This window comes from Camelina sativa, chromosome 4, assembly GCF_030686135.1.
Source record: "Camelina sativa cultivar CO46 ecotype springtype chromosome 4, ASM3068613v1".
Lineage (NCBI taxonomy): Eukaryota > Viridiplantae > Streptophyta > Magnoliopsida > Brassicales > Brassicaceae > Camelina > Camelina sativa.
This window is the reverse complement of record NC_141883.1, coordinates 23,396,443-23,420,247: the sequence shown is the minus strand read 5'-3', so window position 1 is coordinate 23,420,247 and position 23,805 is coordinate 23,396,443. Positions and strand designations below refer to the sequence as shown.

The 23,805-nt window shown below is 34.0% G+C and overlaps 6 protein-coding genes and 1 long non-coding RNA gene across 8 annotated transcripts; 2 read left to right on the top strand and 5 right to left on the bottom strand.

The window, feature by feature from the left end:
• Positions 1 to 79: 79 nt before the first annotated feature.
• On the bottom strand, positions 80 to 809 carry LOC104781288 (uncharacterized). Its single transcript, XR_766884.3, has 2 exons — positions 430 to 809; positions 80 to 358 (listed from the first exon to the last, which is right to left on the bottom strand). It is a non-coding gene; the product is annotated as an uncharacterized LOC104781288 (long non-coding RNA).
• A 279-nt stretch (positions 810 to 1,088) lies between these two features.
• On the bottom strand, positions 1,089 to 2,137 carry LOC104781281 (uncharacterized). Its single transcript, XM_010505909.2, has one exon. It carries the CDS (start codon positions 1,943 to 1,945, stop codon positions 1,247 to 1,249), a length of 699 nt encoding a protein of 232 aa, XP_010504211.1. The 5' UTR covers positions 1,946 to 2,137; the 3' UTR covers positions 1,089 to 1,246.
• A 4,103-nt stretch (positions 2,138 to 6,240) lies between these two features.
• On the top strand, positions 6,241 to 9,055 carry LOC104781280 (uncharacterized). Its single transcript, XM_087511441.1, has 8 exons — positions 6,241 to 6,844; positions 7,031 to 7,178; positions 7,279 to 7,429; positions 7,518 to 7,643; positions 7,721 to 7,801; positions 7,934 to 8,126; positions 8,220 to 8,490; positions 8,588 to 9,055. Exons 1-8 carry the CDS (start codon positions 6,653 to 6,655, stop codon positions 8,824 to 8,826), a joined length of 1,401 nt encoding a protein of 466 aa, XP_087367567.1. The 5' UTR covers positions 6,241 to 6,652; the 3' UTR covers positions 8,827 to 9,055.
• Positions 9,056 to 9,146: 91 nt separating this feature from the next.
• LOC104781279 (cyclin-dependent kinase B1-1-like) lies at positions 9,147 to 10,983 on the bottom strand. 2 transcript variants are annotated; one of them, XM_010505907.3, is made up of 4 exons: positions 10,097 to 10,983; positions 9,941 to 10,010; positions 9,588 to 9,726; positions 9,147 to 9,452 (listed from the first exon to the last, which is right to left on the bottom strand). In XM_010505907.3, the coding sequence occupies exons 1-4, from the start codon at positions 10,725 to 10,727 to the stop codon at positions 9,360 to 9,362; spliced, it is 933 nt and encodes a 310-aa protein (XP_010504209.1). In that variant the 5' UTR covers positions 10,728 to 10,983; the 3' UTR covers positions 9,147 to 9,359. The 2 variants fall into 2 exon arrangements, with proteins under 2 accessions (XP_010504209.1, XP_087367568.1); XM_087511442.1 differs by having other exon boundaries at positions 9,941 to 10,025; positions 10,097 to 10,880.
• A 126-nt stretch (positions 10,984 to 11,109) lies between these two features.
• LOC104781278 (FKBP12-interacting protein of 37 kDa) lies at positions 11,110 to 14,082 on the bottom strand. Its single transcript, XM_010505906.2, has 13 exons — positions 13,840 to 14,082; positions 13,670 to 13,731; positions 13,513 to 13,580; positions 13,381 to 13,417; positions 13,188 to 13,275; positions 13,035 to 13,099; positions 12,868 to 12,945; positions 12,717 to 12,764; positions 12,303 to 12,356; positions 11,811 to 11,972; positions 11,597 to 11,666; positions 11,457 to 11,512; positions 11,110 to 11,351 (listed from the first exon to the last, which is right to left on the bottom strand). The coding sequence occupies exons 1-13, from the start codon at positions 13,910 to 13,912 to the stop codon at positions 11,310 to 11,312; spliced, it is 903 nt and encodes a 300-aa protein (XP_010504208.2). The 5' UTR covers positions 13,913 to 14,082; the 3' UTR covers positions 11,110 to 11,309.
• A 273-nt stretch (positions 14,083 to 14,355) lies between these two features.
• Positions 14,356 to 16,355, bottom strand: LOC104784058 (F-box protein At3g62430-like). The gene is made up of 3 exons (XM_010509130.3): positions 15,315 to 16,355; positions 15,000 to 15,143; positions 14,356 to 14,913 (listed from the first exon to the last, which is right to left on the bottom strand). The coding sequence occupies exons 1-3, from the start codon at positions 16,167 to 16,169 to the stop codon at positions 14,620 to 14,622; spliced, it is 1,293 nt and encodes a 430-aa protein (XP_010507432.1). The 5' UTR covers positions 16,170 to 16,355; the 3' UTR covers positions 14,356 to 14,619.
• A 631-nt stretch (positions 16,356 to 16,986) lies between these two features.
• Positions 16,987 to 18,723, top strand: LOC104781277 (uncharacterized). Its single transcript, XM_010505905.3, has 3 exons — positions 16,987 to 17,325; positions 17,701 to 18,330; positions 18,444 to 18,723. The coding sequence occupies exons 1-3, from the start codon at positions 17,176 to 17,178 to the stop codon at positions 18,597 to 18,599; spliced, it is 936 nt and encodes a 311-aa protein (XP_010504207.1). The 5' UTR covers positions 16,987 to 17,175; the 3' UTR covers positions 18,600 to 18,723.
• Positions 18,724 to 23,805: the final 5,082 nt, after the last annotated feature.

Here is a 23,805-nt window from a genome sequence, read left to right as displayed (position 1 = left end):
TTTGTAGTTTCTATTCTCAAAGAAATTTCAATCAAGATTCAGATGGAGATGAACTTAGGATCGAGAGACAATGAGCGAGAGAGATAAAGAAATATTTTGATGGAGTTGAAAAAATACAGTCTTTACAAGTGTATGACATAAAAATCAGTCCTGATATGTTTACCAAAAGACGACTTCAAGCTACAAACTTAGAGCTCATATTACATTCTTGGTTGATTCTACACTTTCATAGAAGGGAAATCCATATTGATTTTACAATCCGATTTAGCAACTAAAGTGTGTCGTGAAGATTCCCAACAGCTTGACTTCCCTACAGGATCTCTGTCTTTGTTTCCAACACAATCTTTGCTACTTATGTCTGAAACAAACTAGTCGATTTGAAGAGTAAGTCGAGAAGGTAGAATCAAAGAACTTTAGCTGGCAATGTACCTGAGGGAAGATCAACATCACCAACTTGTTTCTCTGTATACAACTAATATCTTCCCTATCTCGTGCTTGAAACACCGACTGTTGCGCTTCACTACCAGAATATGGAGACTACTAACTGTGAAGTTGAGATGAACATCAAACGATAAGGATATTCGACGCCTTGTAAGGTGACTCGTGGCTGATTTAGATCTGCGTTACAGGGATTTTCGGTTTGTAAACCTCCAATACCAAGATTATGGCAATGACGAAGGCAAGGATTAGAATGGTCAAGACGATACACCAAGGTGTGCAGCAATCGCACCGCTTGGATGATTTACGCATACGTCTGGCCATGACAAACTATAAAATAGATGTGTGGATCTTTATTTCTTGTATTATTTGGAGAGCTTCAAGCCACAATTGTAGAAAATATAGATGGATCTAGCTAAAGTAAAGAAGATAGTGCTTTAAATGCGATTTGAGCTTCCAACTACTTCCTTACAAACTGCCTACATTATATGATTTTTGTAGTAATTATGAATCATCTGATTTTTGGTATCCTTTACCTGACTTTTTCTTTATGTAACTTTTAAAAGTTGAACAAAATAGCTATTACATGTACGTTGACACCAACCGCTTACTAATTTCGCTGAATCAATTATAAGATCTCAACAAGATTATTAAAAAAAGGAAAAGCAAATCTCTATTGATTAAAGCAAATAATACATACATAATAGTGTACCAAATTCAAAATACCAAAAAAAAAAAACAAAAAAAAAATAAAAAAGAAGAAGACTAAAAGTGTAGTAGTTTTGTAGATCTACAAGATCTGTCTGTTTTATAACTTAGTTGAATATTTACAGTTCTGACTCGTGACATTACGATCCGAGACAGAGACGATGAGATCACACGAAGAAGACGACTGAACCTTAATCTTGAAGATTTTGAGAACGCTTACTTTACCAGAGACTTTAACAAACGTGTTGAGCGGTATGACGCCAGCCATGACATCAGACAAAAGCTCCGACTCAGATAACAACCGATCCGCCATTAGCGTCAGCGTCAGATTCAAAAGATGCGTTTTCCGCGGCGCGATTCGGCTCGCAGGGAGTGGAGCTTCTCCGATGAGCTGGCCTCTGTAGCTAAGCAGCGCCGAGGACGAATCGTAGCTGAACCCGACCCGGTTAGGGTTTTTGAGCGAGAGATCGACGTTTAGCGTTAGGTTTAGGAAGACTTTGAGGAGGAGTGGGTTGACGGAAGCTCGGAGACGTTCGACGGAGATGGAATCCATGGTTGTGACTGGGCGTTTTGGTTTGAAGAGAGTGAAAGCTAAGATGATGATGATTATACAGATGAGGAGGAAGAGGAGGATACTGAAACAGACGCAGATTTTGCAGTTGCGTTTCCGCCGCGATTTATTTTTACCGGATTGCATTTCCATGGAAGAAGCGGTTGGTTTGGGAGGTGGTGGTAACATGGCAGCTGCTGGCTTCTCTTCCTTTTTATCATCGGGTTTGATTGAAACAGAACCACTCATACTTAGCTTCTTCGTCTTCGTCTTCTCTGTTACGCTTTTTTTTTCCTCAGAGGTTTTTATTTTTCCTTAAATGTGAGACCCTCTTTTTTCTGTAACTAATTTTTATGACACGACTCATATAAATAAGTAACACATCTGTTTTTTTTTTTCATTTGATTTAAATAAATAAAAAAATCGATTAAAAAGTATATTTCTAAATTTGCCACGAGTTTTAATGGAGTATTTCTAAATTCTAAAGTATTTTTAAAGGCCTTTTTGGCAGTAAATACCATAAAAATAATGAGAATTAAGAAGGTTCCAATTACTTTACACGTTAAACATAATTGATGAAAAATATATAGATTTGATTATTCATAAATTGGGAAGAAATTTCATTTTTATAAGATACTTTTTTCTTCGGTGTGTATAAATAACTTGCTACAAAGTTTACCATTCTAAATTCTTAAAATAACTATTTAAAAACATATATTAATTCGAATTCTTATTAAAAAAAAATTAGTTGCACAAAATTGAGTATATATTAGGTTTTCTATGTATTTTTAATTACTTGTTAATAATGAACTGTAAACAAGAAATTAAAAAATAGTTGAATATTATTAAGTAGTAGTGGATAATTGTTAATCACAAAAAAAAACTAATGTGTAGTAATTATAATTAAGTTGAAACTAATGTGTGAAAAACTTAGAATTTGGATTAACCAAGGAATAAACACGGACAAAACATACAAATAGTAGTCAACCTCACTAATTGCCATTTAAACAGCGTAAGACCGTTTACACTCCACATATCAAACTTCGTCGAACGCCGTATTGACAGCACTTCTTTAAAAAAATTAGTTGTTGGTTGAACTTTTTATTAAACCAAGATTGTATTGATTGACCATATATTTATATCGTTTCTAAGAACTTTTTTTTTTGTTTTTGTTAAAGAGTTTCTAAGAATTGCATTAATTAGTTCAGCTGTGGAGGTGGGGGAAGAAGGGAGATTGATATGCTAAAATAACAAAGTGAGGTTACGGGTTGATATCACTTATAGAGTAATTCACATGGTTTTGTAACAGAGAAACCATGCTTGGTGCGTTATCCGTCGCTTTTGCCTAATTTCGTGTTGGTTTATTACGTAAACAAACTCAAAGATCAAGTCAAGTCACCACCGTCATTATCTGGGTCCAATTCTTCGTTTACACGAGACTGACTTTTGTGTGTTTGGCCCGCGTTATATCTGGCTCGCTTACTAAAAAAAAATAATCATATGCCTTTCTATTTGTTTTACTATAAAAAATAATCACATGATTATTTTTTAAGAATTTATGAAAATTTTGCTGAAACATTTGATTGAATTGACTTTTTTCGGATACATTGTTTCAAAGGATTGACCATATTTATATTGTTTCAAAGATTTATTTGCATTAATTAGTTCGAACACCTTGACTGCTTGAGGTGGGAAGGAGGGAGATTGATAAAATAATAAGGTGAGTGTTATGATTGATTTTTACATAATTTTTTTTTGGTGGAAATTTGAATAGATTTTCTATAATTAACGATAAATATATATAATTATATATATATATATATATAATTTTTTCGAATGTCACACCATAGTTTTTTTACCAAAAGGTGGTGATGACAGTGTATATTTTAAAAATGATGTTTAAGATTTTTAATTTCGTTTTAGTATAAATGCCGTTTTGTATTTTGAATGCTTATGTTTGGTAAACTTTATAATTTTAATGTTGAAACTTGCTTTCTTGTGTGATGATGATGGATGATATGATATGATGATGAATATAGAGATGGATGCAAAGTGTTTTAATTACTCTTATGTAGTTGTAGCATAAAGGATGTCAAACTATAATGAATGTGATGCAAGCAATCACGATGTGAATACTCATCTAAGTTAAGCCAAATATAAAGGATGTTTGTCACTAACAATCTAATGATGATAATGAAATGCAGAATGTAAAGCTACTAAAACAAGATATTAAATGCAAGGTAAACAGAATGATCAAAGCAGTAATAGAATGAAACAGGAACATGAACTATAGTAAAACAAACTAAGTAATGCCACATGATTAAACAAAAACTAAATGAATGCAACAGGAAATACAACTAGAATGAAACAGGGAATGAAACAGAAAGATGCAGAACATAAAACAGGAACTCTGGGATGAGCTCGAACAAGCACTCGATCGGATGCTCGATCGAGTGGATGGCCGAGTTGATGAGCGAATGTCAGAAACAGAGCAAATATTGAAACAAAGCAAGCATCAATCAATTAACAGGATTTAAAACAAGGAAATCAATAAACAAAGAAAGGTCTTAAGGATGGATTCATGGGATGGACTCAAGCTATGGCTATCTAAATTGGTCAACAAACCTCAATCAACAATGAGCTATCTCTAGACAATGATCTTCTAATACATGTTAATCCATTCTCATGACAATAACAATCAAGCCAAGATACTTCTTAGACCTAGTTCTCACTAGCTATTACATATCAAAACAGACATTAAACAACCAGATCATCAATGTCAAAAATCAACAAAACATCTAATCTCTTATCATGCTTCATGATAATCTCTAGCATTAGTCTTATCTAGCAACTTAGACATTGGTATGATGCTAAGAAGCTTAAGATCTACCCTTACCCTCTCAGCATAAGAATAGCATAGAGCATATCTAACCCATAAGAGATATTAAGCAATCAATCTTGACCAATCCAAACAACCATAACCTTTATCCACCCTAATCCATCCTCAAGATCCTAAGCCACTACTCACAATCACAAAACATGATGAACAAAGTCATAAACCCAGAGATCAATGAAACTTGCATGATTAGAAAGATGAGATGAAGATCTACAATATTAAAAAAGAAATCAAACTCAAATTCTTAATACTTTGAAAGTTATTGAACCAACAAGTATCAAAGATTTCTTAAAAATAAACAAAAGTGGCTAAAAGATCTAAACAATAAAAAGCAAAAAGGAATAATTCCCTAAAAGGGTAAATACTAGGTCTAGAATTGTACTCTAAAAAGTCTCTCTCTTTGTGGCTGTAGGGTACAAGGCTTTTTATAGGAAAAGGAAGGGAAGCCCTAGAAATGCTAAAAGACAAAATAGGTGGGCGGCTCGGTCAACTCGACCAGGTGCTCGGTCGAGTGCTGGTCGAGTGGCCTCTTCTTCTGCTTCTCCCATCCGGTCGAGTCCTTCTCCGCACACGGTCGAGTGTCCGGTCGAGTGGACTTTCGGACCTTGATTCTTCAGCTCCAAACCCCTTGTTTCCTTCTCTTGACAGCTCCAATCTTCCTCAGCATCACTTCCATGCTCCTTAGGATCCAAAATCACCTGTTTATGCAAGAAACTATGCAAATGCAATGCAAATCTACTCTAATGCATAAACAGTTCTAAAGCTACACATTAATGGACAAATGAGATAGAAAATCATGCAAAAAATGTGAATATGCTAAGGGAAAACAAGGTAAAATATATGAACATCAAATGTATTAATGTATGCAAAAAAATATAAACACTAAATAGCACAATAGATTTTTTTTTCTTAAGATTGTGTGAAAAGATCTAAGACAACACCTGTAATGAAATGTATTGTTTAGTCCAACTAATTTTTTTTTTACTAAAAGCTCTTCATTTTCATTATGGTTCTAAATCAATGTATATGCGTAGGTAACCTTTCTTAGGTTGTAGATCAGAGACTTCTTGAAATATTTGTTTGTGAACAAAGACAACATTGAGGCTTGAGTAATCTACTGACATAAATGAACTGTCAACATAAACTTACAAATTTTGCTTCAATTTGATTATCTTCTAATTTTCATGTTGACTTAATTGCAAGAATTAAGAACAATGCGTGCTCTAAATTTACACATGAATACTTCTAAATTTTACTCGGATGAACATAAATATAGATTGAAAACTTATTCGTATTACTCAGGTTTTTATCTTTCATGCATTTTTTTTTTTTTTGAAGTGGATGTGTTGGCTAATCGATTTAAGAGGAAAATGTTAGCTGTTTTTTAAAACTCAAAATGTATCTCTAATCAAATGATTTACTTGAACTTTGGTCATAGATAATATAATACTACCTCCTTACCGTTTTAAGAGAAACTACTCAAACTAGTACTATTTATGTCTGCATAAATGACCATCAAAACTTATGATTATGTAATGTAGGTGTAAATCCTTAAACCGCTGAGATGTGTTATTGGGCCTTAGTTAGCCCATATAATCTATTTTCTTCCAACCCTTTACTGACAGCTATATATTTTTCCAACATTTAAACGCTCCGTTTTAATATATTCAATTTTTTTTTCAAATTTAATTTTTCTGCGATCTAATTCGGAAATAATTCAGATCGGTTCGACTGGTTTGTGCTCGAAATTGAGATTTTTGAAAGAAAGAAAGAAAGAAAGAGAGCTTCGAAACATTGAATCCCAAATCTGAATCTTCAAAACTCGCTTACGTCACACTCCCATGTAGTAGCCGTCACTTCTCGTCTTCCTCCCTGGAGATACCCAACTCTTGCTTCTTCTTCATCTCTTCTCCTCCCCTAAGCTTAGGGTTTCTTTCTTCTTAACTGCTCTTGCCTTGTCTTCCTCATCATTCTAGGGTTTCCAAAAAAAAAAAAAAAAAAAAAATCGGAACCTGCTGTAAAAATATTAGGGCTTTTGAAGGAGGAGGAGGAGGAAGTAGATGGAAGGAAGAAGGATTACAGCAAGCCCTAGACCTTGTAGTGGAAGAAGAGTTGTGGCTAAGAAAAGGTCTCGACCCGATGGGTTCGTCAACAGCGTTAAAAAGCTTCAACGTAGAGAAATCTCCTCTCGCAAGGATCGAGCTTTCTCTATTAGCACTGCCCAGGAGAGATTTCGCAACATGCGTCTCGTGGTATGTTTCTGAATTTTCAATCTTTCGGATTTTGCCCCAATTTCTCTGATTTTGGAGAATCTCCCTCCCAAACCCTAGAAATATGCTTGGCTTGCTCATTGTTTACTTAAATTCTCTTAATTGACATTGATTCATTTACTAATTAAGCTGTTCTTGCTAAATTAATTATGAATTTTGAATTTTCAGGAGCAATATGATACACACGATCCAAAGGGACACTGTTTAGTTGCATTACCGTTTTTGATGAAAAGGACCAAAGTAATCGAGATTGTAGCTGCAAGGGATATTGTCTTTGCGCTTGCTCATTCTGGTGTCTGCGCAGCTTTTAGTAGAGGTAATAATTTGCGTAACTATGAGTACGTTTACTTCATTCAGCTTTGTGCCTGTGTAAATTTAGACGTTTAACCTTTTGGACTCTTAATTTTCATTCGCAGAGACGAACAAAAGAATATGCTTTTTGAATGTTAGTCCAGATGAAGTCATCAGGAGCTTGTTCTACAACAAGAACAATGATTCTCTCATCACAGTTTCGGTTTATGCCTCAGACAATTTCAGCTCTTTGAAATGCAGATCCACTAGAATTGAGTATGTTGTCTTCCATTGTGAGTCATATCTATTGTTCTTTCTGAGTTATTCAAACTAATTTGTGTTTCTGGTTATTTTCAACTATTAGGTATATTCTGAGAGGTCAGCCCGATGCAGGGTTTGCCCTTTTCGAGTCTGAATCATTAAAGTGGCCTGGTTTTGTTGAGTTTGATGATGTCAATGGAAAGGTGCTGACTTATTCTGCGCAGGACAGGTTCTTTTCTGGTCTGAACAACCTATATTTTGTGACTACAAGTTTCATCCTCTGATCCCGATAGCTGTTTCATGCAGTGTGTACAAGGTTTTTGATCTGAAAAACTATACCATGCTGTATTCGATATCAGATAAAAATGTCCAGGAAATTAAGATCAGGTCACTTTCCTCCATCTGTTTTATGTTTGCAAATATTGAGCAAGCTGATTGCGTTACTGTTCTGTCCACTAGTTTGGATTGAAAGACTTGTAACTTCTCTAACTGTACTGCCCATTTGTTTCCCTGCATCAGTCCAGGGATAATGTTATTGATCTTCAAGAGAGCTATCAGTCATGTTCCTCTGAAGATTCTGTCAATAGAAGATGGCACAGTTCTCAAGTCCTTCAATCATTTGCTTCACCGAAACAAGAAAGTTGATTTCATTGAACAATTTAATGAGAAACTACTAGTTAAGCAAGAGAATGAGAATCTTCAAATTCTTGACGTGAGTTGATTTTTGTCTGATTCAATCAAATTCTTAAGCTTTTGTTTTACATTTTTTTTATACTAAAGTTTGGTTTCTGATTTGGAAACTCAGGTAAGAAATGCTGAGCTAATGGAAGTTAGTAGAGCTGAGTTCATGACACCGTCTGCATTCATATTTCTGTATGAGAACCAGTTGTTTCTGACATTCAGGAATCGAAACGTTTCTGTTTGGAATTTTCGCGGAGAGCTCGTGACTTCCTTTGAGGACCATCTTCTATGGCATCCAGACTGTAACACAAATAATATCTACATAACAAGTGATCAAGATCTGATCATCTCGTACTGCAAAGCAGATACCGAAGATCAGTGGATAGAAGGAAATGGTAAGTAGAATAAACTCATCAAGATATATAACCCTATATAATCTGACAAATCCCATTGATGGAGATTGTTTAATGGTGTATTTTTGGGATGGTGCAGCGGGATCAATCAATATCAGCAATATATTGACTGGGAAATGCTTAGCTAAAATAACACCAAGCAGTGGACCTCCAAAAGAAGATGAGAGCAGTAGCAGTTGCGCGGGGAAGAACTCAAAGCAAAGAAGAAATGCGGTAGCTGAAGCTTTAGAAGACATAACTGCTCTTTTCTATGACGAGGAACGCAATGAGATATACACAGGAAATAGACACGGCCTTGTTCATGTGTGGTCCAATTGATTTCACATCACGTCATCATCGATAGCTGCTGCTACTACTACTACTGTATTATTTGGTTTCCGTCAATTGTGTGTAGCGATCAATCTTTTTAACTTAGCGTCTTTGAGCTGCTACCTGTGTTGTAAACCATTTGTGGGAGAGTGTGTGTGTCAGAATACCAATTGTGTACACTAATACCACTGTACGTAACATTTCGGTGTGACAATTCTATAAAAGACCCTTTATTTCACCTGTATGGTCTCACTTTAACTCTCAAAGTTGACATATTCAGAATGCTGAGCATCAAGTTTGTATGATAAGTTGATAACACAAGAATAAAGGATCTTAAGGAATCATCTCATTGCTACAACACCATTGTGTTATACATTCACTCGAGAAAACAAGCTTTACCAGTTTCTTCTGCAAGACTACAGATTCTCTAATCCAAACATAAGAAGACACTGATGTGTCGGAAACCAACATAAAACAAATGTTTAACATTCACCAAGACGATGACAACAGATTCACCAATGAGAACTTGTGAGTGTTTCGCTTCAGAACTGAGACTTGTCAAGGCTGTCGAAATATGGGTGATCAAGTGCTGCTTTTGCTGAGATTCTTTCGGCTGGATTGTACTTGAGCAATTTCTGCATTTGTTCAAACATAAAGCTCAATCAGAGAGAATGAACAAAGCAGTGTTCAGCTTAGGCATAAGAAGAAGAGGAGCTTAGAGCTGATCTGCAACAATATTCATAAGCTATGGTCATCAGGCAGTGGATTACCGTGAGAAGATCAACTCCATGAGGTGAAAGAGAAGGAACAGCAAGAGTTAAGTCTTGCGGATCCCACTTAGGGTAGACATGCCAGTCACGGAGAGTGGAAACACCCGGCCATTGCTGCTCAGTTGGTGTTCCTAGCAACCTCCATGAACCAAAGAAGGAACCATTAGCAAGATCATAGTTTCTCTGTTCAAGAATACTGAATCCTTAAATCCATTGGACTATGATCAATGAAACCTGAACTATATAGAATCAACCGTTTTTCAATTGGTAAGCTAGCTATATCATTCAATGATGCAATTCACATTGACACTGGACAAAACCAAAATAACTAATTGAAGGTAAACTCAAAATACCTGAAGATATGAAGCAACTGCTGAAACTCAGAATCGCCAGGGAAGAGAGCTTGCCTCCTAACCATCTCAGCTAATGCAAATTCAGCTAAAAAAACAAACATAAATACAAAATCACAACGCAGAGAGACGAATTCAAACATCATCAGTGAGACTAACCAAAGATACAACCAACAGACCACATGTCAACAGCAGTTGAATAATGAGTGGATCCAAGAAGAACTTCAGGTGCTCTATACCAAAGAGTAACAATCTCATGCGTATACGACTTAAGAGGAACAGTAAAAGCACGACCAAGACCCAAATCAGCAATCTTAAGAAGCTCTTTATCTTTCACAAGAAGAAGATTCTGCGGTTTCAAATCACGGTGAAGCACACCGTGGCTATGACAATGCGCGACTCCTTTACAAAGCTGAAACATCAACTTCTGAATCAGAAAAGGCTCAAGCGGCTTAGGATTAGGTCCTTTCCGATACGAATCGATGAATTTCTTAAGATCAGTGTCGAGATACTCGAAAACGAGATAGAGGTTGGATTTGGGGGGTTGGGATTTGGTTGAAGGAGGCTGATGAACGTGTTCGACGCAGAGCAATCGAACAACGTAGATCGATGTAGATAACATCTGGAGAAGCGAGATCTCACGAAGCGCGGTTGGTGGGATACCTTCTTCGTCCATCTCGAGACGAGTCTTCTTCAGAGCTACGAGCTTACCAGTTCCTTTCTCCATCGCTTTGTAGACTTTGCCGTATGTTCCTTCTCCGACCTTCTCTAGCTTCTCGTACTTCTCCATTTTTTTTTTGAATTTGAATTTGAAAAATTTGAACTGTGACGGTTTCTGGATTTTGTGATGATGAACCCTATTATTTTTGATCTGATTAATGAAGATGATGATGGATTGTGACACGTCACTCTGTATTTTCCCGCTCCTTCGGATTTTGAATTCGTTCGTAACAACTAATTGACCTAAAGTTGTGATTTATTTATCTTTTGGGGGAAAAAGTGTAATAATGTTACTTTTATTTATCAGTATTCGATTTGAGTACTCCAATTTATTTACTATTACACTTTTGTCCCCCAAAATTTAGACTTATCTGATCAATGGTTTTGGAGGAAACTTGTAAAGAAAAAGATACTAAAAGAGGATGAAGAATTAGCACTGAAACAATAGCAGATGCAGAGATATAAAATGAAATTAAAATGTGATTTTAAAACTTTCAAAATGTACAAAACATCTGTTTGATACGCTAATATTCTATTCTCCACCATCAATTTCTTTGGCATCTTCATCAATTTCAACAACTTCATCATTCTTGTTGTCACCTGCTACAACATCAGGCACAACAATTTCCATACCTTTCTTTACTCTCTCTATCTACTTCTCTTTCTCTTCCAATTTCTCTTGCAATATTATCACCTGAGAGATTCATCAAAGTCCCATTTCCAACAAAAAAACCATAATCAATCTCCCGTATTAAGAAAAAACTCGTAATAGGATGGATAAAGACAGAGGATAAATTACCGTTTCGTTTGATCTCTCAACATCGTTTGTTAATTCATCCATGTGTTTGAACAGTCCTGCAATCCACAAAACCTCAATTCCAAATTCTATCTGTAGAAGAATCTTTTGCTAAATCTGACATCAACATATGACTACTTTACCTTCAAATTGACTTCTAAGCTCTGCGTTTTGAGACTTCTGCATTGTAAGCTTCATCGCTAGTTCATGAAGCTGTAAATACAACATGAACATAGGGAAATATCAATTGTCTTACCCTTTTCAGGAAATCATGTTCTATAGATGAAGACGACTGGCTATTGCTTCTATAATCCGAATAATTCCAGAGTAAAGACTGAGAGTAGAACAAGCTTATACCTTTCCTTCAGCAGCTTGGTGCCCAATCTCCTCGTTTTCCTCTTGCAGGGTTTTGCATTTTGCCATAAGCATTTTTCCCATCTTGCCTTGAGTAGTAAAAGCAAGTGCTGCATTCTCATCCTGGAGTTCCTTTATCTTCTTGTCTTTTTCCCCAACTAGATTCTGCATTAACCAGATATTTGAGGTCAAGCTTCATTTACTCATTTCATCTCAAGTTTGCAACAATTATAAAAAATGTTGGGAGATTTCATCCGCAACTGTACTCGTGACCTAAGTAAGAGAAAGTCAAACAAACTGATTTTATACCAGTATTCTCTAAATGAAGACAGCATAAGGTATAAGTTATAAAGTAATCTTATTTCAGGCCATTCATAACTCAAGAAGAATTTAGTCTAGTAGCAACAAGTTTGGATTATCTAAGAATATATTACCACAATTACATACTTATGATAGGGTAGTCTAACGCCAAATAGAAAAAGAGTAGGTGCTAACCTTCAGGCGTGAAAATTCTTCATGAATTGCTGGATCCAGCAACAACCTCCTCGCCTACAAAGTTAAGTCAATAATATTTTAAGTAGACTCCTATCTGATCATTTAGAGCTGCTAGATGACTAGTGTGATTTGACATTATAGCCATATATCTCAGACTTAATTAGGCACCAGGAATAGGATTACAAGGAACATTGCATATCATCATATTCAGACCAGAGAAAGTACAGGACAAGGAGATTTTTTTCCTCGACATGAATCAAGGTCGAGGATGAAAATTCTCAAAGGAACACTATGACATAAAGAAGAGGCCTATACCTAGAAGTTAAAGTTTCTTCAACAACTAATTTTCATGGTTTATTTAGTTGCCATAATTATGTAACTTATTACAGAATGAAAACATGTGGAGAGGCGTACCTGCATTGACGCTGGCTTGAGTTGAGATTTCAAATCGCGAATAGCTGACTAAAATTACAAATCAAAGAAGACATTTTTTTATGTAATGTTCAAGAAAACATATGAAAGGCAACGAGGATATCATTTAGGCGATGAGTTCTTTGAGAAATACCTTCAACTCTGCCATTTCCTGTTCCCGTTTTGCATATTGTACAATGCAAGAAGCTTCTTTTCTTTTTGCAATTTCTAACTGAAAAGAGAAATAACCCATCAAACCATATATGAAAAATCCAAGACCTTCATATTGATAAATACACAACCTATTACTCAAATGCCAACCTGTTCTTTCCAAGATCTCTCAGACGATTTTAGGTTTTGAATATAGTCAATCAGAAATCTAGGTTCTGAAACCAAACAGAATCATTTTGAGTAATCAATAATTAGCATTACATAAACAAATACGCAAACCAACATTGTAATGGAGAGGCTAACCAGGAGATTTTCCAGCAGGAACAAAGGACTCGTTCTGAAACGCTGATTTCCACTTCTGAATCTCTGTCTTGGCTGATTCAAGCTCATTCTAACAAAAAAAAAACATATAGTTAGATACAAAAAAAAAACAAGATGCAATTGTAAACAGCAGCAATAGTATTAACTAAAATAGAGAAGAGAATAGTAACAATACTTGACATGAAGCAAGATCATCTTTACAATTCTGAAGACTGCCAAAGAGAAAGAGGATAGAACAAGGTTAGGACTATACATAAAATTCGTAAGCTTTGCACACAAAGATTTGAAAAAAAAAAAAAAAAAAAACCTCTCTCGGAGTGACAAAATCATCCCAGTAGCAACACCAGGTGCTGCTTCCTCCACTTTAGTTCGACCCTAAATAGCGATAATTTTCAACAATTGATCAAGCAGATGAGCAAAAACTGAACTTCTGATAATGTAAAAAAATTTGAAAAAAGGCCGACCTTTTTTGATCCGAAGATATCATCTTCATCGTCTTCAAGATCACCGAAGCTTCTTTTATTACCTGAATGATAGAGATAGAAAACAATGAGAAAAAAAAAACTTAACTCCAATCTAACCACACACACACAAAAAAAAAATCGTGAGGAATCAATTAATGTTGGAGACCGACCTGAAGCCCTGGAGGCATTTGCAGCAGCGGAATAATATCCTCCAAAATCGTCTTCTTGTAAGGAAAACTCCATTGGAAGCACAGAGATTTCAACGGGGATTGTCGCTGGTGAAGTGAACGGAGAGTGTGACGAGAGCGACGGCAATTGAGAATTTAGGGTTTTAGATTTGGGGAAAAAGTGGAGAACGTGGTCAACCCGGGTCACGTTCTGGATCCGCGGTTTTTTTTCTTTTCACTGGAATTATTATATTTAATTAAATAAAACCCATATTATACGTGGAATTATATTATGTTTTTTGCACAAATTCATTATTTTTTTTTTGTCTTATGAACAGATTCATTATTTACTAGGTGAAATGTCTACCTTTTTTTCTTCTTTTATTTTGGGGTGATGGTTCGAGTTGTGTAACATTTAGAGTGTGGTTAATGAATCGTTGTGTTGCCTATACAGAGACTTTACTCGTTTTGTATAAGTTGATAAAATCATCTAAACTAAAATGTTATTAGAGCAGAAGATAACATCAGTCATATCATATTCCATTCACCAAATTGCCAAATATTGACTGTGTATACAAGTAACATGCAACACAAAATGAGTAAATGAAAGACCTAATGTAGCTTTAGAAACGACACAACAACAGTGAGAGTCTGAGAGATGGCCAAAACAATGTCAAGCTGTTCTATCAAGGAAAGACACTATTTTAAACAAACCCAGTTCTCATGTTTTCTCTTATCAGAAGATATGGAAGATCATGTTAAGGGGAACAAACTGATGTTTGTTCAAGAAAACTTGACCTTGACTTTACATTTTGACGAAGCTCTAGGAAGCATTAGGAGACGCATCATGATCTTCAGCTTTAAGTCATTTCTGCTTGCCTGACCATGAAGTTCCAACAGCTCAAGACGCGGCAATTTCTCCAATACATGCTTTATTTGCACCATCTCTCCGATATCTCCCTTGAACTTTGTTATCTTTAGAACCTTAATATGGCATGACGATAGGAAATAATAGCCATCCAAGCATTTGCAAACAGAGCTCACATCCCCACGGTCTTGAGTATTGTAATGCAAAGCCTTGAAAAAAAAAGGAAGATTTTGTCAGAGTTTTTGATTCTTTTGTTTAAACAATATATACTTTTAGGGGGTGTCTTTGGTCATACCTCAACGGTGAGAGTCTTCAGATTTGGAGATTTCTCAAGCAGAATTGGCACAGCATCCCAACAGACAGAAGCTAATTCAGTGCTAATTGATAAATGATTCAGGTTTTCAAACACTGGTACTTTTTTTTTGAAGGTATTAAACACCTGAAACAGAGTTTAAACAGACAACTTTAGTCAGTCATAACTTCAACAAATTAAATCATTCTAATGTCTAGCAAGATTATGATTTTCGTATCTCAATGGTTCCTCCTAGCTAGATACTCTAGTTGTTAAGCTGCAGTAACATATTAAAGAGAAACAATAGAGATCACTTACATGCATTGTGTCAACAGCGCCAACGCTCAGAATCCGAACATTCTTTAAGGCCTTCACAAGATTCCTAGCATCGTAGTGATCACCACCAAGAAAAACATAAAGTTCTAGCTTAGCTTCAACAAGTGAGTTGAGATTAACAACTGGATACTCATCTCGGAGAATATCAAAGTATTCGAAGTATTCAAGACTCGGAGTATCAAAGCTAATAGGCTCAAAACTACATCCACTATGATCTCTCCAACCTCCACCTCGAAAAGTAAGTCTCTTAAGGATCTGGCTAACCACAATGCGAGACCATTTCCAATCTTCACTGTCGTTCCTGTATATGACTAACTCCTCAAGCACAGGGCTAGCAGAAATAAGCCTTGTAAACGCACAATCACCATTAGTATCATTGAAACTAACTTTATCAAGAAGAAGAGTCTTCAGAGCTGGAAGCAGAGCCGTCTTAGGGACGTTTTCAATAACAAAACCAGACCCTAGTCTCAATTTCTCAACTTTCTTGCAAGTGAACACTTCAGATGGCAGTGCGTAACCTTCATTGACATTTACGTCCAGTTCAAGAACCAAAACACGTCGATTCAACACGTTTCTTAAGCAATCATTGAGAAGATTGTACGTAACTGAATCAAAATCCATTGATCGCAGTTTCAAAGAGAACCTCCTTATACGGTAACTATCACGTCGAGCCAATAACACGAAGACGAAGTCTTTGAAGCTTCCATTAGATTGAAACGAGCGATCAGAAGAAGAAACATTCGATATGATAGTAATCTGATTCAAGCAGTTCTTGGACGCTATCTTTAGGTGTTCAGACTTGGAACTGATCTCTTGAACTCTCACGATCTCACTCATGATTTCACGACTCGTACTCCAACTCAAAAGCGATCAAGAAACGCAATCTAAGGTGAACCAGAACTTAGCGGATGTAGATTCGGAATCACACACCACCCCAGAACAAACTCGTCGGAGTTACAGTTACAAGAACAGAGCAACGATACTCTGCTCTCGTCAAGAAAGAAAAGAGTAAAAAAAAAAAAACTAAGAGACTCTCATCTAATTCTCATTTATATCCTCACTTATCTTCGTAAAACTAACCCAATAGATAAGCCCATAACCGAGCCCATTATGAGTTGAAACCAGAATTTTTATTTATTTATTCACAAAACACAGTTTCCTCGAATTGTTTCTAGCCATATATATATTTTGTTTGTTTGATAAATTTTGAAATTGATAGTTCGTCACTTAGTGAGATTTTAGTCCTTTTTTCCTTTCCAGTGTAGTATTCACTCTAATTGCATCTAAAAGAATCGTATGATTGTATCATTATCGATGAGAGACCTTGACATTGACGAGAGAAGAACACAAATCATACTAGTCCATTAAATTTTACTGTAACTTTGATTGTTCTTGAATGTAAAAAGACGTATTGCCAAAAACTTACCAAGATTTGTTTTTTTTTCTTTCCAACAAATCATTTTAGAGGTTATTGAAATCAAGAAATTTTGATTGAGACAATGAAAGGAGTAAAAAAGTCCAAAAATCATGGATTTTTCAGAAATCTTTTTTTTTCCTCTATCATTTCATGGAACGTCACATGTTTTACTTATATACTGACACTGTTTTGTCTTGTTCAACCAATATATATATATATTAAAACAGAGAAGTCCTTGAAGGTCACGGCTTCCTTTGGAAGGACTTATTTATAGTGAAACTTTACCTCTCGCCAATTTGGACTTCATTCAACACTTTTTCATAATATATTAATACAAATAAGAGTGAGTACACAAAACTAGAGAGTTGTATATAAAAAACAAAGCAAGCTAAGGAAGCAAGAAGAGAGGAGAAGAGGAAGAGGAAAATGGCTGCCTTGTCAGAAAACGAGGCTAAAGCTTATCTCGACGCAAGGCCTAGATATCCCATCGATTGGTACAAGAAGATTGCCGCACGGACACAGGACCACAAGTTTGCTTGGGATGCTGGAACTGGTAACGGTCAGGCTGCTATTGGGGTAATTATCAACTTTCTAATTCTATCTTCTTTAGATCTCGGAAAATCTAAAACCTTCTTACAGTTGTAAGAACAAGTTAGTATGATTTGTGATACGGCGATTATGCTAATAAGTAATAAGCCCAGCAACTAAATGTACACTTAGGAGGGCTCTTTTGTCGACCCATGTCAATTACTGTATGTTGGTACTTTCTCACTAGATTCACAAAATATTCATCAACCATATATGAGACCACGTGGATAAATCATAGATATATAGCATAATCAGCATATATTTGTACGTATATAATAGCAAAAATAGATATATTTCATCATATTATAATACGTACTGTAGTCTTGACAATACCAAGAACTATCTATATATATATCTTTACAGCTTGTGGAGCATTACGAGAATGTTGTGGCTACCGATATAAACGAAGAACAACTCAAACGAGCAATCAAACACTCAAGAATCAGTTACCATCACACTCCAATCACGATCATGTCAGAAGATGAGATGGTGGCTCTAATCGGGGGAGAAAACTCTGTTGATCTCATAGTTGCTGCACAAGCTGTCCATTTCTTCGACCTCACCACATTTTACAATGTAGCAAAACGTGTTCTTCGCAAAGAAGGAGGCCTAATTGCCGTTTGGGTATACAACGATATCATTATCTCGCCTGAGGTCGATCCCATAATGAAGCGCCTTGTGGACTCTACTCTACCTTATAGAACTCCTATCATGAATTTGGCATTTGACGGTTATAAAACGTTGACGTTTCCTTTTGAGAGCATAGGGATGGGGTCCGAAGGAGAGCCTATAACTCTTAACATTCCTCATAAACTCTCGCTTAAAGGATTTATAGGGTTCTTGAGATCGTGGCAGCCCGCGATGAAGGCCAAGGAGAAAGGTGTAGAGCTTATAAATGAAGATTTAATAACCAAGTTTGAGGAGGCTTGGGGTGATGAAAACCAAGTTAAAGATGTTTTCTACAAGGCTCATATGCTTGTTGGAAAAATTCCGGTATGATTACAAACATCTTAAGCTATCATCCAGTATGTTAAAAGCATAATTAACTTTCACATTAAAATAACAATATTGTTGCTTATGTTTTAATTAATAATTTATTTGTGCAGGAAGTGAAATGCGAATCTGATCAAGTACTGGCCGAAGATAGTAAAAAAGATCTCTTGCTGCCAACGGAGGTTGGAAGAAAACAAGAGAGACGACAACCATCAGATGAAGGAGACAGACAAAATAAGAAACAAAATACTAGTGAAGACGAGGCATAAAAAGATGAATCATATTAGTTATTTGATCTTAAAGGATTTTAATCTCTCTAGCCCCTTTCGCTCCAAATCCAATTTATTCTCGCTATGCCTATCCTTTTCAATATTATCAAAATCTCATTATATCCTTCTTATATTATATTATAAATTTAAATTTTAAAAAAAAGAAATAAAATAACCAATATAATAAACATTCTCTCTCCTCTCTCATTAACCCATAAAAAATGCGAGATTTGTAGAAAAAATTGGGAATTGCAGATATGAGACAACTGGGACCATTGGTTACAAGTTACATTACAATTATATAGAAAACTACTAATACAAAAATTTGGTGCAACTGAGACAAATGAGTACAACTATGTTTATGGACTGCTACGGAAAAATGTAAAATTAGAGACTGTTTTATTTCTCTTTCTTTTGCAGTTGAAAATGAAAATACTTTAGTCATACGCTTTCTTTATGATGGATACTATTCAAGTATCAGAGAAAATATACGATGGATTTCAAGAAAAAATAAAGAAATGTATTCTTTTCTTATGAAGACATCACTAGTGATGTATCATATGCTAAGTTGGTTGAGAAGATATGTAGTAAGATAAGGGTAGATGAGCCTATGAAAAATCTGAGAGTTAGTTACTTTCCTTTTTTCATTCACGAACTATAAGGGAATACCAAATTAATTTTTTGATTTCTCTCATTATGATTATTTTAGAAATTAAAGTGTTTGTGTTTGTATTTGTCTGTGAAACTTATTTGTTATGTTTCATACAACTAAGTTTTAACAGGTACAACTCTAGTTAATTTCATTGTGGTATTTGTACAAATTTGAGTTGTTTTATTTAGGTACAACTAAATACAACTAGTACAACTATATTATATTGCCTTGCTTAATTTGCAGAATTTTATTAAATTAGAAAACTTAGAACCAGATATAAAAACTTAGTCTTTTAAGATTACATATATAACAACCACAAAATTTTAACATATAGATCTACTTCACATGTAAAAAACAAATCTAAATCATAGAAATCCAAATTCTTACATAAACAACCTTAGTCTTTTAAAGTTACTTTGTATATAACAACCACAAAATTATGAAAATCAAGAAATAATGGTGGTTTCAAACATTTAAATACAAGATAACATAGTAAATGTATTCTGATTACGTAATATCATAGATACAACAAAAAAAATTGATTTAGAGTAAAGTTCAACTAATTTTTGTGGTTTATAGAACAAAGAACAACTATGTTCATTTTTGTACAACTGTGTACAACTAAACAACTATTTGCCGAGAAAAAAAGATTAATTTTACACATGTCAGTTCTTTGACGGCGCCAGATGTCACAATCTAGTCTTTTGACGGCGCAAAAGGTTAAACACAAAATACATAGTTGTACTTAGATTTACTTAGTTGTACCAAAATAATTTTCAAATGAGATAACTATTTCTTCGAAGACATAGTTGCACTTAGATTTACTCAGCTGTACCAAAATATTACATTTGTTAAATAACCTAAGAACATAGTTGTCCCTAAAAATACCAGTTGCATAAACACAAAATACAAATATCCAAATTCACATCCGAGTTTTAAAATACACAAACAAAGATAACTTTTTTTTTCCCAGTCGTGAAAGGAGTACTATGGAACTTTAACGGACGGAGCATCCTTTTCTCTCTCGGAGCTTCTTGTTCTCTTTACCATCACCGAAGCAGTTTTTCCTACTTGATCTTCAACGACACCATCCACTAAATTTTTTACCTGGTATCTCCAATAGCTTTAGTCTTTTGGATTCTGGTGAGCTTTCACTACCTCTTGCATTAAACCCTGCAACAATAAATTTAATATCAAACTTTCAAAAGCAATCTCATTATCTAAATAAACTCACACAATCTCGTTATCTAAAAGCAAAGAGATAAACTCACACAATCCAAACATAAAAACAAACTCACACAATCTCACAAACTCAATCCTAACAGAAACTCACAATCCGAACACAAACTCACATAATCTCATTATCTATCTACATAATTATAAGAAATAAATGTTTTTTTAACACAGTTCATGAAATTATTTTACAAACACATTTTCCAAACTCAGAACTCACAAAATTCAAATCATTTTCACACAATTCAGAGAACTATACCCAACAATTAGTCGAATTAGGAATCAAAAGAAAGAAACAAAGAGAAGGGCTTACAATGACCGACAGCTGAGAGGAAACGAACGACAAATTTCAATTTCTTATGATGAATTTTGATTTCTCACGGCGGATTTCTCCAAAGAGAAGAAGAAAGAGGATTGAGAGAAACAGACGACAAAAAAGATAAGAAATAGATAAAAGAGTATCGAGAGAAGAAGAGAAGAAAAAAGATGTAACGAGATTGATTTTTCTCTGTAACTGTCGACTCGAGTCGGAGAAGAAGAAAGACGAAAAGAAAAAAAAAAGAATAAAGAAATTAGGGTTTTGTCAAAGATTTGGGGATTTAAGATCCGAAATTGATATGAATATCTGAAAAATATGGATTTAGATCCAAAATAAGGTTGGGTCTGTAAATATATAAAAAACCATAAATTTATTAGTCTTTTACTGATTATCAAAATAAAAATAAACATTTAAATACATCTATACTAGTATTTTTGCAGCAGTTTTATGAAATAAATATTGTAGTTGGATTTATTTACAGGCATGCCATAATTTATTGTTTAAGCCATTAATTTGTTACCTTAAATATTCACTAATGTATTTAACTCATGATTCTATTTAAAATTATAGAAAAACAATTAAAGGCAATATTTGTTTAAAATTTAAATTTGATTCTTCTTTCATCTAAATTTGCTTTTAATTTTAATTTTTTTGAATCATCATATAATACATGAAATCATTAAAAATCTAAATTTTTCTGCATATATTATGACTCAAATTTTAAAAAACGGACATATATTACTCTATAAATATAAATTGTGTGTTCACCAACCACTTCAGCTAAAAAATTTAGATAATAATTCAGAATCTTATTATTATAAAATCAAAATAAATCTAAACCCGAATGCGCCGGAAGTTTCACTTAATAAGAATCCAAATTTAAAATTTATATATGATTAATTTGGTTTGTAAAGTTGATTTTGTTTTATTTCTACCCAATATAGTTGAATCTTAAATTGATATATCTTTACTTAATAGAATTCTAAAATTATGAATATTTAAACATACTTTAAGTTTAAAATAACACAGACGGGTTATATTGCACGACAGTTTGTATGATGGGACGGTTTGAATCGATATTACTATAATGGTGTATTCACCAAGCCACTTGGGCTAAAATATTTAGATAAAATTCAGAGTCTTATTATTATAAAATCAAAATAAAACTATGTCCGAATAAACCAAAAGCTTCACTTAATAAGAATCCAAATTTAAAATTTATATATGATTAGTTTGGTTTGTAAAGTTGATTTTGTTTTAATTCTACCCTGTATAGTAGAATTTTAAACTGATATATCTAAACTTAATAGAATTTCTAAAATTATGAATATTTAAATATATTAAAATTTTAAAATAACACAAACGGGTTATATTGCATGATGGTTTGTATGATGGGACGGGTTTGAATCGATATTACTATAAATTAAAGTGTCATTAATCTAATATTTAAACACCAGTTAAATCCTTATTTTACTATTTTTAACAATACCAATACAAGATATATCGAATAAACTGATTTAACTAGGATTAGTTTATGCAATCTTAAAAATTATTAAATAAACTCCAATAAAATAAGTAAATTTCAAAAATAAATCTAAATTTGAAAATAAATAAATATAAATTAAACACATTTAGTTTGGAAATACAACTAAGAAACAGGTTATATAATTTTTAAAAAATATAAATCATGATAATCAAACAATTTCTTATCACAAATAAGAATTATTTCAAATTTTTAAAATTAGATAAATGAAAATTTAAATCAAAATACAATATAGAAAATTTCAAATTAAAGAAATTAGATAAATGAAAATTTAAATCAAAATATACTATATAAAAATTTGTTCCGCGGTATAACGCACGTTATGATCTAGTTTTCTTTGTCAGGGAAGCTAGATAGAATGAAAATTTAGATGCAAGGGGCGAGAGAGATTAAAATCCGATATTAAAGCACTCAACGCCGTTGGTTATTGTACAAGCCTGAACTATAATAAGTACGTGGTCGTACTAAATAATGCAGCTCATGTCGAGTATGTAAAAAATAAATGGAATTGGAAGTCTGAAATTAAGAATATATGAAGTTGTGAAAATTCAAGCGTCATATACACTCAGCTATTTTGGATTTGATTAGTGTTATATTCGTGTGATCGTCATGAGTAGTAAAGCCCAAATCTCATTAACAAATTTCATATGTATAATTTTTTTAATGCAAATTAACTTTATTGATTTTATCTGATATCAGAACAAATCTCTGATAAAACTACTCTTGCTTCAGGTTTGATCTGTTGTGAGATTAGTGGAAACTTTTTAAAAGTTGTTACAAAAGTTTAAAAAAAAATAATGGAAAAAAGGTTGTCATCGATAGTGATACTTAGATCACCTTTTAGCCTTTAATTTCTAGAGATTCAATCAGCTCTTAAGTATACGTTTTAGCTAGCTTTTCCTCTTTAGAGAACTAATCTGGCATCTAGAGAGCGTCTAGAATCATGATGTGAGAGTCCTGATTTCTGAAATAACTACAACTGAAAATAATACACAGAATTAAACTTGCCAATAAATTCTAAGAATGTTTCATTATTTTTCATTTATTCCCCCTTAACTTTGTATATAAACGTTATTTTATTTAGTTAAATATTATAAAAATTCAGAAAAGAAAGAAAAAAGAATGCTTGGAATTGAAGCACATAAATGGTTTTTCTGATTTGGATTTGAAGAATCAATGGGTGATATAGACAGGAATCAAAATGTCAACTTCTATGATCCCGTGAAATAATCAAATATGAATGATCCAAATTGCTATATAATTGCACATCATTGATTTGTGGATCTATCAAGTGATTATATTGCATTAAGTATTTATCTTTTACAGTGCTTCATATTCTAATTTATAGATCTGACGAGAATTTTGAATTCTCCTATACTATTCTATTGCAATTGGACCTCGCAACAACCTTTCATATCAACGTCGAAGTCTTATTTATTAGTTCATTTAGGACTCCTAT